The 14,932-nt window shown below is 42.8% G+C and overlaps 1 protein-coding gene across 1 annotated transcript in view; it reads right to left on the bottom strand.

Annotated features, from left to right (window-relative positions):
- ptprn2 (protein tyrosine phosphatase receptor type N2) overlaps positions 1-14,932 on the bottom strand; it is a 471,897-nt gene that overhangs the window by 294,490 nt on the left and 162,475 nt on the right. Inside the window, exon 9 of the mRNA XM_034168195.1 lies at positions 7,327-7,413. Coding sequence (XP_034024086.1) covers positions 7,327-7,413 — 87 coding nt within the window. The remainder of the gene's footprint in view (positions 1-7,326; positions 7,414-14,932) is intronic.

Raw genomic sequence — 14,932 nt, 5'->3', positions numbered from 1 at the left:
TAAGAGCTAATCAGCTAACTGAAAAGTTATCTTTTATGAAGCTAAACCAATAAACCACCCAAAAATTTATCGGAAACTATAGCTAATCGATAACCTTCAATATTGTCTCTGGTACAATTGCAACAACTTCTATCTTTGTGCGCCCTGCCCACTCCTGGAAGCTCCTGTTTGCTACATATTTTGCAACAGTGAAGCAGTTGAGAGGCACTAAGTTCAACTCTACACACACAAAACAAGCTATTATTTCTTAACAGGATACAGCCATGCCACCATGAGGCAGAGGTCTTGGAATATAAAGTAGTTTTGACTTATGGTTTTGATTAAAAAATAACTCCATTAATGTCAATTCTGTCATTTGTACAAAGTTAAAATATAACACATATCTTTTAATTTTAAATAATGCACTAATTCTGAAGTTTTGCAACAAACACAGACAGATGCCAAAGGGATTATGGGTAAATGAGCCACCGCTAACACTGATTGGTTGGCTCATTCATTCTATGTAAAAAACAACACGTTAATGTGACAAGACGTGTTGGTATTTACATATAAATGTGCTTTTGTAAAATATGCCATTTTATTCATACGTTAAAAAAAGCCATTTGCAAAAGCCAAAGGTCATTTGTGATTTTTCAACTGTCTGATATAACCGGGGTCAAAATGCATAGAACACTGCCATCTACTGGCACCCAAGATGCTCAGACCCTTAGCCATAATCCTTTACATACCAGTTTTTGTTTTTGTTGTTTTTTCACGCGCCAGAGAGTTGCTGCTGTTTAAACAACAGAACCCACTACGACAATTGGAAATTAACATTATACAAGGTCTGTCCGAAAAGTAACGGACCTTTATATTTTTTTCAAAAACTATATGGATTTGAATCACATGTGATTGCATCAGCCAAGCTTGAACCTTCGTGCGCATGCGCGAGTTTTTTCATGTCTGCCGGTTGCGTCATTCGCCTGTGGGCAGACTTTGAGTGAGCACTGGTCCAGCCCCCTCATCGGATTTTCATTGTCAGGGAAATGGATGAGCGACTGCCGCTTTGCTCCATGAAAATTTTTTCAGAAACTGTGTGAGACAGCCAGGTGGAAACCATTCGGAAGATTCAGACGGCTTTCGGTGAAGATACTCTGGGCGTCACACAGATTAAGGATCATTACAACCGGATTAAAGACGGCCCACAGTGGCGCAGGGTGCGCCGTGCTCTGAGCGGCCATAGACAGGCTGAAACGACCAGATCATTTCCAAAGTGAAGGCTGAGACTACCAGAGACATTGTGGAAGAGGTGTACATCAGCACTTTTGCGGCACATTCCACTGTTACAGGAGATTTTTTAATGAAAAACGTGAGGAGGAATTCGCGCCACTCATGGCGCACAACAAAAAGCACGTCCATGTTGGAAGTCTCACAGGACATGTTGTGGCATGCCCAGCTGTTACACAATTTCTCGGATACTCACTCGACTGAAAAGCCACCGAAAGCCGTCTGAATCTTCCGAATGGTTTCCAACACGGAGGTGTTTTTTGTTGTGCTATGAGCGGCTCCGTCCTGACGCACGAATTCCTCTGCACGTCTTTCATTACAAAATCTCCTGTAACAGTGGAATGTGCCGCAAAAGTGCTGATGTACACCTCTTCCACAATTTCTCTGGTAGTCAGACGACGTCCCGGATCAACACAGCCTTCACTTTGGAAATTATCTGGTTGTTTCAGCCTGTCAATGCCGCTCGGAGCGCGGCGCGCCCTGCGCCGCTGTGGGCCGTCTTTAATCCGGTTGTAATGATCCTTAATCTGTGTGACGCCCAGAGCATCTTCACCGAAAGCCGTCTGAATCTTCCGAATGGTTTCCACCTGGCTGTCTCTCACAGTTTCTGGAAAAATTTGATTCAGCACTGCTCCAATCGCTCAGCCATTTTCCTGACAATGAAAATCTGACACGGGGGGTGGACCACTGCTCACTCAAAGCCTGCCCACAGGCAAATGACGCAACCGACAGGCGTGAAAAAACTCACGCATGCACACAAAGGTTCAAGCTTGGCTGATGCAAGCGCACATGATTCAAATCCATATAGTTTTTGAAAAAAATAAAAAGGTCCATTACTTTTCGGACAGACCTCGTACAACCAAAATGTACATTTTTAATTATTTAGCTGCTGCAAGAGGCTGCAACAACTCTCAGTCGTGCAAAGGATTATGGGATATCTCAATACTTGCCGCGTTCACACCGGGCGTGACGAGACGCCACAAATTCGCATTGGTCGCGTGGTGACGGACGCGCCACCATCGCCCGGTGTGTCGCTGCGAAAATTTGCCCCAGTGCGTCATCAAATAGGAGGAGCTTCCATTCCGCTCGCCGGCTCCGGTTGTCAGTCAAGTTAACATGACAGACCTTGATCACACGGAGCGAGTTGTTGTGGAAAGCTGACAAACGTCATGAGACGTTCCCAATTCGGGGAGTATCATTTGCTGCAGGAGCTGCGTCTGGATGATGGCCGCTTTCAGCAGTCGTTCCGCCTCTGCAGGACCCAGTTTGAGGACCTCCTGTTCCGTTCACGTGCGCACATGTAAAAAAAAAAAAAACCTCCGCTGCCTGCTGTGGGGCGGCTCCTCGCTCTTCCCCAATAAACTCTGTCATAATTGTGTTTAGAAACCAGTCACCATTTGCTTTATTATACATCTGTGTAGTTAATAAATAAAATAGTCTTCACAGACAATTCGCTTGCACGCGCATGTGAGAAATATAGAACTCCACTGCCTGCTGTGGGGCTGCTCCTCACTCTTCCCCCAAAAACTCTGTCATAATTGTGTTATAAACCAGTCAACATTTGTTTTATTATACATCTGTGTAGTTAATAAATAAAATAATCTTCACGGACGATTTGCTCACGCGCGCACATGAAAGAAAAAAAACTCTGCTCCCCCTGCTGTGGGGCTGCTGCTCGCTCTTCCCCCAAACTCTGTCATAATTGTGAAATAAAGGACAAAAGGGACATACGTCCTGCTCACAGGCTGGCTACCTGAGACAGGACATGTTTACATCCAACTCAGTCAAACTCCAGACATCTCCACGTCACTATATATTCAGTCCCTGATTGGTGATCATGGTGCGACAAGATGAAAAAGTTCAGATTTTTCAACTGGGGGAAGAGAGCAACACAACGTGACGCGACGCAATATCATGCCACAAATGCGGCAATCGCTCAAAATTGCTTCACTCGCGTTGCTTCATTCGCGTCCATCACATCGCACTGCATGGCTTGGTGCCACAACGTGTCCTTCCATAGGGATTACATGGCAACCTGTCACTCGCGTTGCGCCGGTGTGAAGGTGGCATTGGGGCAAATACTGTCATGAACACTACTGGCCAGTAGATGGCAGTAGAGACCGTGAAAACTTGCCAAAACAAATATTCCAAATTATCTGTGTGCTACGCTTAATCTGCGTGGAGACCTAAGCTTCTTCTGGCATTTTGACATAAAACAAACATAATAACAATATCTATAAACTCAGAGAATGTATTCTCACGAGCATTTTAGGCACAATATACAAAGAGTTTAATGCTGTTGTCCATGTGGAGCCTGATCAGAGCGTCTCATATGCATTTCTTCTGTCGTGACTGAGATTACCCATAATGCACCTGGGCACAGCATGTCCACACTAAAACCTTCAAAATTAGTGCAGTACTTTAAAACTAAAACATATAGCTTATATTTTCACTTTATAAAACTTCAGAAGTGATGTTAATTTAAATAACATGTCCGAAATTAGTTTGCTTAAAATTTTAACCATAAGTTAAAACTGTATGCCTGTGGATGACTTGGGTGATATTGCCGGTGAGCTGTATGGTGTCAAGAGTAATTACCTTGTGACCAGTTCTCCTCTGACTGCAGAGGATAGAGCAGTTTTTTCCTGGAACCAGCTCTCCTTTGTTTACAGAGAATAGAGCTATTTATTTGCTACAAAACATTTAACAGGTAAGCACTAAAATCTTTGTTATCAGACTTAACAAATGTTTTTAAACTAATTAAGATTTATTTACTTCACCTGCAAAAACATGTTAGCGATCTAAAAATTATTGGATCAAAATTTATTGGAAGATAATTGGTCCGATGATGGTTTTCAAAGTTATCTGAAAAACTAATCCGATAATGAAAACAGTTTCGATAATTAGCGGATTAGCGGAACTGTGCCCACCACTGAGTTTAATGAACATCAATGAGAATTAAGCACTCTGAAATTGAGGACACCCTGAGGACAACTACAGTTTAAAACCAGCCCAGTCTCACATTTTGTTTTGTTTTTTTAATGCTCCCGTGATGAAATGAGTCAAATTTTCATGACGGGGTTTTCATAACTCACTATTACTAACCCTACTCCTATCCCCAACCCTAACCTTAACCACACCGACCGCCCCCCCACCCCCCGTCACTTTTAATTTCGTGCCACCATCATGGAATGAATTAGAATTAAATGAAGCCCTTTTCGTCACAATATCACAAAGCAATAGATTCATGTATATCCCGTGCTGTTGAATCATGACTTGCCGTGAGACTGGGATGTTAAAAACATGTTTTATATAGCCAAAAAGTGCAGAAATTATTTTTCAGGTTCACAACTTTTTGGCTATACACCATCGTTTATTCTTTATCTATTCTTGGCATTCAGTTTTTTTAGTGCCACACGCCTCTTCAACATTGCAACATTAACGTTGTATGTACTGTACTGCCTGTAGTCTGTTCTCAATATGGTATCAACTGTCAAACAGTGCCACCTAGGTGTATTAACTCGTATAAGCGTTCAATTAATGTTTGCTTACATTGAATGGATTTTTTAAGAATCTTTTTTAAAAAGGCATTCTTTTTACAAACAGTAAGTTTTTGTATTTGGTACACTCTAAAACCAAATTGGCTTAAAAGAATCTGCACAAATCTATTATTTTTTTATTTGTGACTAAATTATTTAAAAAAATGAGTTGTTGATACTGTGTGCACAAGAAAAAAGAAAGAAAACAAGGCAAATAAGGTATTCATATCAAATAGCTTTTAAAATATGACAATACAGGGGTAAGATTTTGGAAAACTCTAGTGAATTAACTCTAGTGAACTTAAACTACCAGAAATGAGCAAAGTCAGTCTTTCCTTTGTTTCATCCAAAATAAACACGTGTGCATTTAATCAGTAATGTCTTCACTGTGGACAATAAGTGGCTGTTTCCAGTGTTAAATCAGAGTTATTACAGTAAACATTTTGTGTCCTGGATGCACTTTATTTCCAGACAGAGTGATGATGATTCATCAGGCCACCGTGATGTTGTGCCCCAAACCCACTCACCATCACTCACTCTGCTCCAAAGGTAAAGGCACTGGTGCAGCCAGGAGTGATACAAGAGCTGATACTGCAGGACAGGCGACCCAAAGCGTGCACTGATGCATTTCAGAGCGTGACCACACACATGGCTCCAAAAGAAATATGGTGTTCTATATTGCCTTCACACAGGTTCTGTTTGCTTTTGCAAATGTCAATATTTCCACAGTCTACCTGAATCTCTCTGGGTGAAAACTTTCCACCAAAGATCTTGATGATTCAGAAGGTGAACTGACTGGATTTTATTTCTTCTTTTTATTTTTTCCTAGCCCAAGCCAAACTTCATTGAAAAATACTATGGAAACATTAGCACAGTTGGGGAAATGAAGTTAAGACAGATGAATTGTCTGGAGGGCTTCATTTTGCCCTCCTGTGTTATCAGCTTGGATTTGATATTACCTTTGTTAGTGAGACATGATGATACGTGCATGCTGGCTGGCAGGATATTGATGGGGGTGTGCATGTGTGCCGCCACAGATTGTGTGTTTGTACACAGACTTGTGAGTGTGAGTCCCACTCCCCCTAGTGCATCTGAAGAGTAAAACACTTACGTCATTTGTAAGATATGCACTCTACTTAAACCATCATCCAAAACGAAAATAACTACTCAGAGCGTGAACACCGAACGTCTCTGCTGATGTTCCTGCCTGATGTCATGTTTGAGTATCTCTTCTCTCATCATCTTATCAGGGCTCATCACAGCGAGCACGCATGGCCTGAAGCAGGCCGGTGTTCTCTGACCTGGCTTACGTACTGAGGCCGAGCCATATTCAGATGCAGGCTTTCAAACACTCACCTGCCGCGGCCACACGGCAACAGGCACGAGCCGGCATTACATTCTGAGCCTTGGCTATTTGGATGTGAATACACTTTCATTATTTTGTTAAAGAAAAGAGAAAGCTGATAAACAACTCCAATGTGGAGGATTTTTTGTTCTGTATTCGTCTGCTGTACAGAATGATCTTATCAATATGAGGTGTATTACAGTCTGGACTCTTTACAAGCTCCTTTGAAAGGATCAGTTTGCTGCTTACAAGATCAAGGGTGTGTGAATGATGGTGTGGCACGATAATGCCACAGACTGTTTGTTGTTACATACATCAACAGTTGCTTGAGTGATGTGAAACACCATATGCATTAATAGAATTAAGCAAATCATTGCAGGCATAATGGCACAAACTGATGTTGTTGCACACATAGAGTTTGGATTTGCAGAGGGAAACAGAATACAATGTGCTTTGACAGTTTGTCCTTTCAGTAGCCATTAGCCAAGCAAGAATACACTCCATCGACCACTGCAAACCTGCTTTGGTGTTTGTATGCTGCTGGCGTTACTGAACCACCCAGACTTCACTTCTTCCCTTGCAACAGCATGTTGAAAGGCTTGTCAGATCTTAAACGGACACATCTAGTTTGCCTCCTACATGATGTGACACCAACAGTACAGCAGAACCGCGGTACAAACAGAAACCAGTCCAGGTTCAAGGACAGTTCAACCCACTCATTAATACATTAATGGCGTCCCGCTGGATAACTATTTCCAGCTCGCTTTCAACTGCGTATCTCGCTCGCTTTCCGTCTCTCTTTGCCTCTAATGGATCAGTTTGATGGCCTGAATGTTCTTTTACAGTGCCTTGCAGTGACAGCATTGGTGAGGCGCTGTTCAGAACACAATGGAGACATCAGTATGTGTCTGGAGGTAATTAGGCCTGATTTGTCTCCCCGCAAGAAGTCAAACACTCCAAAAGGTCAGAAAACAACCTATGCCTACAGTCGCTGGCAGTGTGGTTCAGCATTTTAACACAAACAGTCCGTGAAGCATCTCAACAACCTTCATTTTTATTCCCCAGGCTGAAAAACAAAATAAATAAATGGCTTAAAATGATTTAAAAGTGGCGCACCAGTGTTTGTGACAGTGTGGGTGTTTATAGCTCGTCTCTTTTGCTAGGCGGCGTACATACGAGAGCTGGGTGAGGTCCGAGGCATGGAGGCGGAGCCTTTGTGCCAGGTGCTCCATCAGGTTCACGCCCTCGTCACTCGTGAGGGAGCTGGAAAAGAAAGAGATGCACATGACACATTCGGAGCCAGGCAGCTGTGGTACATTTATTTTAAAAAGGAATATGCATTAGCAGATTAGCTTTTCAGTTACATTTGAAACCCATTATCAAACAAAATAGCTTCTACAAAATTAATTTCTGCTAACCTTAAGGCAAGTAACTTTTTTGGAACTACGTTCAAAGCTCAAAAATGTTTGTAAACTATAAAACATATGTTTTTTTGTTTTTTTTTGTCCTGTTGGAGCTTATAAAGTCTACTAAGTAAGCAAAATAGACACGCGCACACAAAGGCAACGCATCTAAACTTTTTCGTGAACCTGCGTGTTTAAACGTCAGCATATTAAAATGCCAGCCCTTTAATTCTGTTTGTCAAGGTTTTACAGCACAAAAACCAAACCAAAGCTAAATTTATAGAACAAAATCTTGTTTGTTTGTTTTTTTTTTAAGTTAAGCTACATCTAACACTGGTTCTTTGCAAACTAGCAAAAAATGAAGACACGTGCACACAGACACAAACATCATGCTAAAAAGAAAAGGATCAGCTGCCTCTTCTGGTTTAGTAAATCACAGTTTAGTTTTGTCCCCCCAACGAAACAAACAGTAAAGCACAAATGGAACCTGCATGAGGTGTAATGGCCACATCATATGGATGTGCCTTTTTCTCTCATTCCATCGTTTAGTCTTTCTTTTTCTTAACCTACATACATTTTCACTTTCAGACACACGTGCAAAGTAAAACACAACAGCACAAAACACTTAGACACGCCTACACACACATATAGGCACGCACACTCATGGTAAGACGAGAATAATAAGGTGCAAATGGAATGGAGGTGAAGTGTAATGGTGGTCTGATAAAGCCATGCCTCATCTCAGCTCAGTGCATGGCTGCTCTCTCACTCTGAGAATAAATCGCCAAGAAAATAGACCAAACAAAGGCAATCTGCAGGCCAAGGTGGTGGATGGATGAAATGAGAAGGGCACACAAACACACTGAAAGCTACTTTACTGCTGACAGCTTAACCTCCTGGAATCACTGACTGCAAACTGCAGCAAGGTGACATGCACCGAAAAGTGCATGTCACCTTGTGGATCATAATCAGACATTCTACGATGCACTGAAATGCCTTACAAGTTTTTCTACTCTACATGATAGCATATGACTGTCAGGCCATTTGTATGTACACCAGGTGCTTGACATACAGTATGTGCTGCTTTGTTAATATTGAGAGCCTGTGTTATTGTTTTAATTTTGTTTGGAATATACAGTTAAGCAAGTCCTGTATAGTCTCAAAGCCCATTGATGTCTGTGCATATTCCCAAATTCTGTCACGACAAACAGATGAGAGTCTAAGACTTTCAATTTCAATTTATTCATTTATATAGCACCAAATCACAAGCGTCACCTCAAGGCGTTTCATACAAAACAATTCACAAAACAAAATAAAATTAATTGAAAGATTTAAAAAATCACAATAAAAGAGTAAAAAAAAAAAAAAAAAAAAAAAAAGACTTTCCCTGTAGTCTAGGACCCAGCTTAGACAAATATGCACATCATTTAGGAGGAGAGAATAACTCAACTGTTCCAATGAACACAATGAACAACTTGGGTTATGTGCCAAAATCTCTCTCAGAGACAAACAGGTCGAAAATGACCACGGCCTTTTTTCGTCCCGGGTGTTACTTCAAATACAGCTGTATTTTCTAAACTGCAGTAGCTACAGATTTTCCAAAAGTACTCAATATGTTCAGAATGACCAGTACATGTTTAGAAGGGTCACAGAAAAGTGTAAAATGTCTAATTTTGACAGACATTTTACACTTTTCTGTAAAATTATCAGGGAAATTTCCCTGATAATCTTTAATACATTTAAGACCTCTAGATACTACTGTCTGCTAAAGAAACAAGTTTTGTTTTGTATTTTTCACGTTAAATTAATATTCCATTGATAACAGTATGACTGAAAATAAAATTTCATTATATTTCGCAAATGTTCATTTTCTTTCGATGTACAATAATAAGTTGACCCACTTATTTCAGCCATTTTCTCTTAAAATATCAAAATGGACATTTTACACTTTTCTGTGACCCTCCCAAACATGTATTGGTCATTCTGAATATATTAAATACCTTGAAAAATCTATAGCTGCACTCTAAAAAAAAGGAATTGCTGTCGTCAGGAGCAAAATTGATATAATTCGCATAGATTTTTTATTTCAACTTTGTTATTTAAACTGTCAACTGAGTTAATGCCACAAGACTTCTCTAGTTAAGTTGAAATAACTTTAGTTAAGTTGAATTGACCTAAAAAACAATCTATGCCAATTGTTACATCACTTTTTCTCATTCAGAGAGCGGTTCATTTTTTTTTTAGAGCGTGCTGCAGTTTAGAAAATACAGCTGTATAGGGCAGCACAATCTCGTTTGAACCCTGCGTGATATCGCAGGATTTGACCACTTATGCGAGCCGCTGCCGTTGCACAATACATACCAACCCAGTCTCACGGCATGTCGTGATTCAGCAGCACGAAATATACATTAATCTATTGGTTTGTGATATTGTCATGAAAAGTGCAAAATTTTTGTCACGGCAAATTTTTGTCACGGCAAAAATTCTAAATTCATTCTAATTCATTCCATGATGGCTGCACAAAATTAAAAGTGAAGCGGGGGGGGGGGGGTCAGGGGTGATTATTGTTAGATTTGGGGGAAGGAGTAGGGTTAGGTTATGGTTAGGGTACGAGTAGGGTTAGTAATAGTGAGTTAAAAAAAACAGTCACGAAAATTTGAATCATTTCGTGATGGGGGCATGAAAGAAACGTGAGACTGGGCTGTACATACACAGCATAACTTCACACAGGAAAATGGTGTACTGTTTTGTTTTCGGCTGCAATCACCGAAGCAGTCGCAAAAAGTGCAGTTTTTTCAGTTCCCAGTAGAGAAGGAAAGATGAGGCAAATGGGAGACGTCGTGTCGGTAAGTGTTAGCCTACGCAGCTAACCACTGTCACTTTTTCTTTGTATTTTCATTTTGTTTGCGTGTAATTTGCCCAAAATCTCAGAGACAGTGCAGTGTTTCTGTCCCCAGAAGTAGAGAAATTACATCATATGTATCATATTTGACCCCTTTAGTACCCACCCTCAAACGAGACTGCGCTGCCCAAATTTAAGTAATTTGGGACGAATAAAGGCGTGGTCATTTTGGGGCTGTACGTCATGGATAGAGATTTTGGCACATATCCCAAGTTGTTCATTGGGGTCATATTAGTCTAGAACAGCTGAGTTATCATCTCTTAAATGATGTGCATATATGTCTCAGCTAGGTCCTCTATGAGACGCCAGAAGGATGCAGGTTATTTCCCAAGTCAAGGGCTCTACCCATTTACCGGTGAGTTGACTGTGGTAATGTAGAGTGTTTTGTCCAAGGACATAGACAGGTAGTGTGACAGGGAGTCAAACCTATGTCTATGCATTGGTAGCCCAACTCCTTATCCCACTGCGCTACCTGCTCTCCTCTATACAGTTTGGCCTATGACAACATTTTTAAGATAAAAAGTGCACAGCTTATTTCTGATGGAGTTCATTAAAATTAATATAAAGTATGGCACAGTGCAGCAAATCCTTTCAAACAGAGGGGCAAAGAAAACTAGTGTGGGAAGCCACCAAAAGACCCATCCAACTTTGAAGGGGATGATATACGCTTTAGTGGCTGTAACTGGAGAGGCTATGAAAAAAAGAGGCTTTTAAAATATAATATATGATGACAAGTCTTTCTTTCTTCTTTCTCTTTTAGACAGAGAGGCTGAGCAAACATCTCATCTCAGTGGTGTGGTGGCACGTGCTCCTAAATTTCTCTTTGCTCTTCTATCATGAAGCTGTAGTTGATGAAGCACCAGGGAAAAGCTGCTCTATACATAACTTCCCCAGTCACAGCCGCTAAAACTCACTCAAAACTGCTTCAGAGTTGTACTGGGTGCCTTGATAGGGTTTCCTAACTCATCTCCATGCTTTACATTTCTTTATGACCGTTGTAACTGACCCCCCCACTTGAAACCAACACGACCTTTTATGTGCTAATTTATCAACATAATAATAATAATAACAATAGGAAAAACACACCTGCATATGAAATAACTCCAATTACTTTTGGCTCCTTTTGGATGGAACACCTCACAGTAGATGTACTATAATTTCTACACTCTTTACCTAATTTGGATGAATTTATCCTCCAGTTAAGGATGTCCATTTGCACCTAACCTATAGGGTGACATTCAGCAGTTTCTTTCATAAAAAGAAAAGATTAGAGTTTAAAAAATGAACCTAAATCATTGTTTCGTTTCTCGTGCATACATTTGGCACCACATTACAGCTGCAGAACACCGAGTGCGCCGTGCCTGAGTGGCTGATTCCCTCCACCTTTGAGAGCGTGGGTGTTTCTTTTTTTTTTTTCTCCACTTTGTGAGGGGCTTTGAAAGTTAAAGATTCGCCAAAGCAATTCCAGACACGTTTGCATCCCTCTGCGGTAATTCTACCAACTGGAGAACTCCACGAGTGACTTGCTTGTTGATGCTAGCACCTTACCCTCTTGGGTTTCCTCTCTGTCTCTTTCTGTTCCATCCATACCTTCCAATCCCCCTGTGCTTCTGCCTATTCCCTAAATCCCTCCACGACCACCATCACCGCTACAATGTCAGGAGCTGTCAGATAAGCAGTGTCGGGTAGTTTCGCTACAGGATGTGGAGCGGCGTATAACAGCCGTGCAATCAAGAGGTCTGCAGCAAACGCAGACACAGCTACAGTCCACCTATAGGTGTCCAGTGTTAGTGCTGAAGGAAGAAGATCAACATTTCATCCAGAAGATGACCCGTTTCTTCTCTCTCCCTACTCTTATAGCGTACTAGCATCTTTAATCTGTTTCTATATGTGTGGCAACAAGGTGACAAAGATTGTGCCCATCGGACCTTTATGAGTCCGCGTCTGTCAAACAGATGAAGGACAGCCCACTGACACCAAGCTTGATAACACCATAAAGGGATTTGACAGAGGACCGGGGGCGAAGACACAGTCGATAGGAACTTATCTTTGCTGATCCTGAGCTGAGCGAACGCTGATAGAGAAGGAGAGAGAGAACTTGGCTACCCTTCCTAAAAAAGCATCACTAAACGCTGTGATACAACACAGTAATGTCTACACAGTGAGGGATTCATCACCTCTGCTATTGTAATGAGCTATAGCACTAAACATTTCAAGCTACTCCGTCCTTTCCCATCAAGACGTGAATATGTGGGCAGAAATTACGTCGAAACAACTGAACAAAGCAGACATATGCTCAGTATTACAGTATGTAAAATGAGCCTTCCTTGAAACTGATCCAATAGTAGGTGCAACTACTGGTGAACACAGCAATAAAGTATAATGTGAGTTGCAATATCACTTTGAAAACTAGAGATCTGTGAGCAAGCTCACAAAATGACACCCCCAGCCCGCTCTGCCATGCATGTATTATATAGCAATGGCAGTAAATCTTTTGTCATAAAACACCCAAATTAACAAACTGGTCAACCGCTGTAAATGTAATTGGCAAATATCATGTATTAAAAGAAAACAACAGAAGTCCAATTACCTCCCCTTGGAGACATCTGACTAGAATCATGTTCCTTTACACACATCATCTCTACCAGTGTATGAAGTTTCACTGAAATCCACCAAACGGTTTTGGAGGAGTTGTGCTTACAAATTAAATATCACATAATGGATCAATTAAACACAAAATTCCAATTGTTTCATCTTGAAGATGTCAGACCAGAGTTATTTTCCTTCAAACACATCTTCATATAGTGTTCCACTTTTGTGTGAAGGTACACTGATATCCACAAAATGGTTCAGAAGCAGCTGCACTGAAAACAGTGATGGGAAGACAGATGGATGTATAGGAAGATTCTACAGTATATAACTCCCCAACTTTTGGTTTGAGGGATTCATAAATATCACCAAGACAACTACCAAGGACATTATCAATGCTGCTTTTGCTTAATGGTGTACAAGTCCAACAAACCAAGTTCAAGGCAACCAAGGTTGGTGTCAGAAGTAAAACCTTACAGTTCAGTATCAAGTGTTATTCACACATACACTTCTTTAACAGTTTTCCAGTGTTCTTGTCTCATATGTTGCCTTAGTCAATAATTTAGTCTGCAATCAGAAATACAACTAATTTTTCCACCCATGTCTGATTGTTTGATGGAGGCAACACTCATGAAATTACCCAGTGGTGGGCACAGTTCCGATAATCCGACCGGGATTACAGAGGGGTGAGGTGTGATGGGGCTTGATCCGGGACACGTGGAAAACGGGATGGATCCGCAGTGAGGCCGGAAGCTGAAGCCTCACTGCGGCTGGACTGATGACCTTGATGACCTTGAACGGACCGATATACCGGTCCTGCAGTTTAGGGGAGTCCACTTGAAGGGGTATGTCCTTAGTAGACAGACACACTGCCTGCCCTGGCCGGTACGTAGGGGCCGGGGTCCGCCGACGGTCTGCATGGGCCTTCGTCCTCATCCGGGCCCTCAGCAAGGCAGAACGGGCGGCACGCCACACCCGACGGCGCTTCCGTAGGTGGGCCTGGACCGAGGGCACACCGACCTCTCCCTCAACCACCGGAAACAAAGGAGGTTGGTACCCCAGACACACCTTGAAAGGGGAGAGGCCGGTGGCTGACGACACCTGGCTGTTATGGGCATACTCGATCCAGGCCAGATGGGTACTCCAGGCCGCCGGGTGCGCGGCTGTCACGCAACGCAGGGCCTGCTCCACCTCCTGATTGGCCCGTTCTGCTTGCCCGTTGGTCTGGGGATGATACCCGGATGAGAGACTCACCGTGGCCCCCAGTTCCCGGCAGAAGCTCCTCCAGACTTGCGAGGAGAACTGGGGACCGCGATCGGAGACGATGTCTGTTGGGATCCCATGCAACCGGACGACGTGGTGGACCAGGAGGTCCGCTGTCTCCTGGGCCGTCGGGAGCTTCGGGAGGGCCACGAAGTGGGCCGCCTTGGAGAATCGGTCCACTATCGTGAGGATGGTGGTGTTGCCCTGGGACGGCGGGAGGCCCGTGACAAAATCCAGGCCAATGTGGGACCAGGGGCGATGGGGCACGGGCAGCGGCTGGAGCAGTCCCGAAGCCCTGCGATGGTCAGCCTTGCCCCTGGCGCAGGTGGTGCAGGCCTGGATATAATCCCGGACGTCGACCTCTAGGGACGCCCACCAGAAGCGCTGCCGGACAACTGCCACGGTTCTTCGCACCCCTGGATGACAGGAGAGCTTAGAGCCGTGACAGAAGTCCAGGACTGCAGCCCTAGCTTCTGGTGGGACGTAGAGTCTGTTCTTCGGCCCAGTTCCGGGGTCCGGGCTTCGTGCCAGGGCCTCCCGGACGGTTCTCTCAACGTCCCAGGTGAGGGTGGCCACGATAGTGGACTCCGGGATGATGGGTTCCGGTGGATCCGACAACTCCGTT

This window comes from Thalassophryne amazonica, chromosome 1, assembly GCF_902500255.1.
Source record: "Thalassophryne amazonica chromosome 1, fThaAma1.1, whole genome shotgun sequence".
Taxonomy (NCBI): Eukaryota; Metazoa; Chordata; class Actinopteri; order Batrachoidiformes; family Batrachoididae; genus Thalassophryne; species Thalassophryne amazonica.
This window is presented reverse-complemented; position numbering and strand designations above follow the sequence as displayed.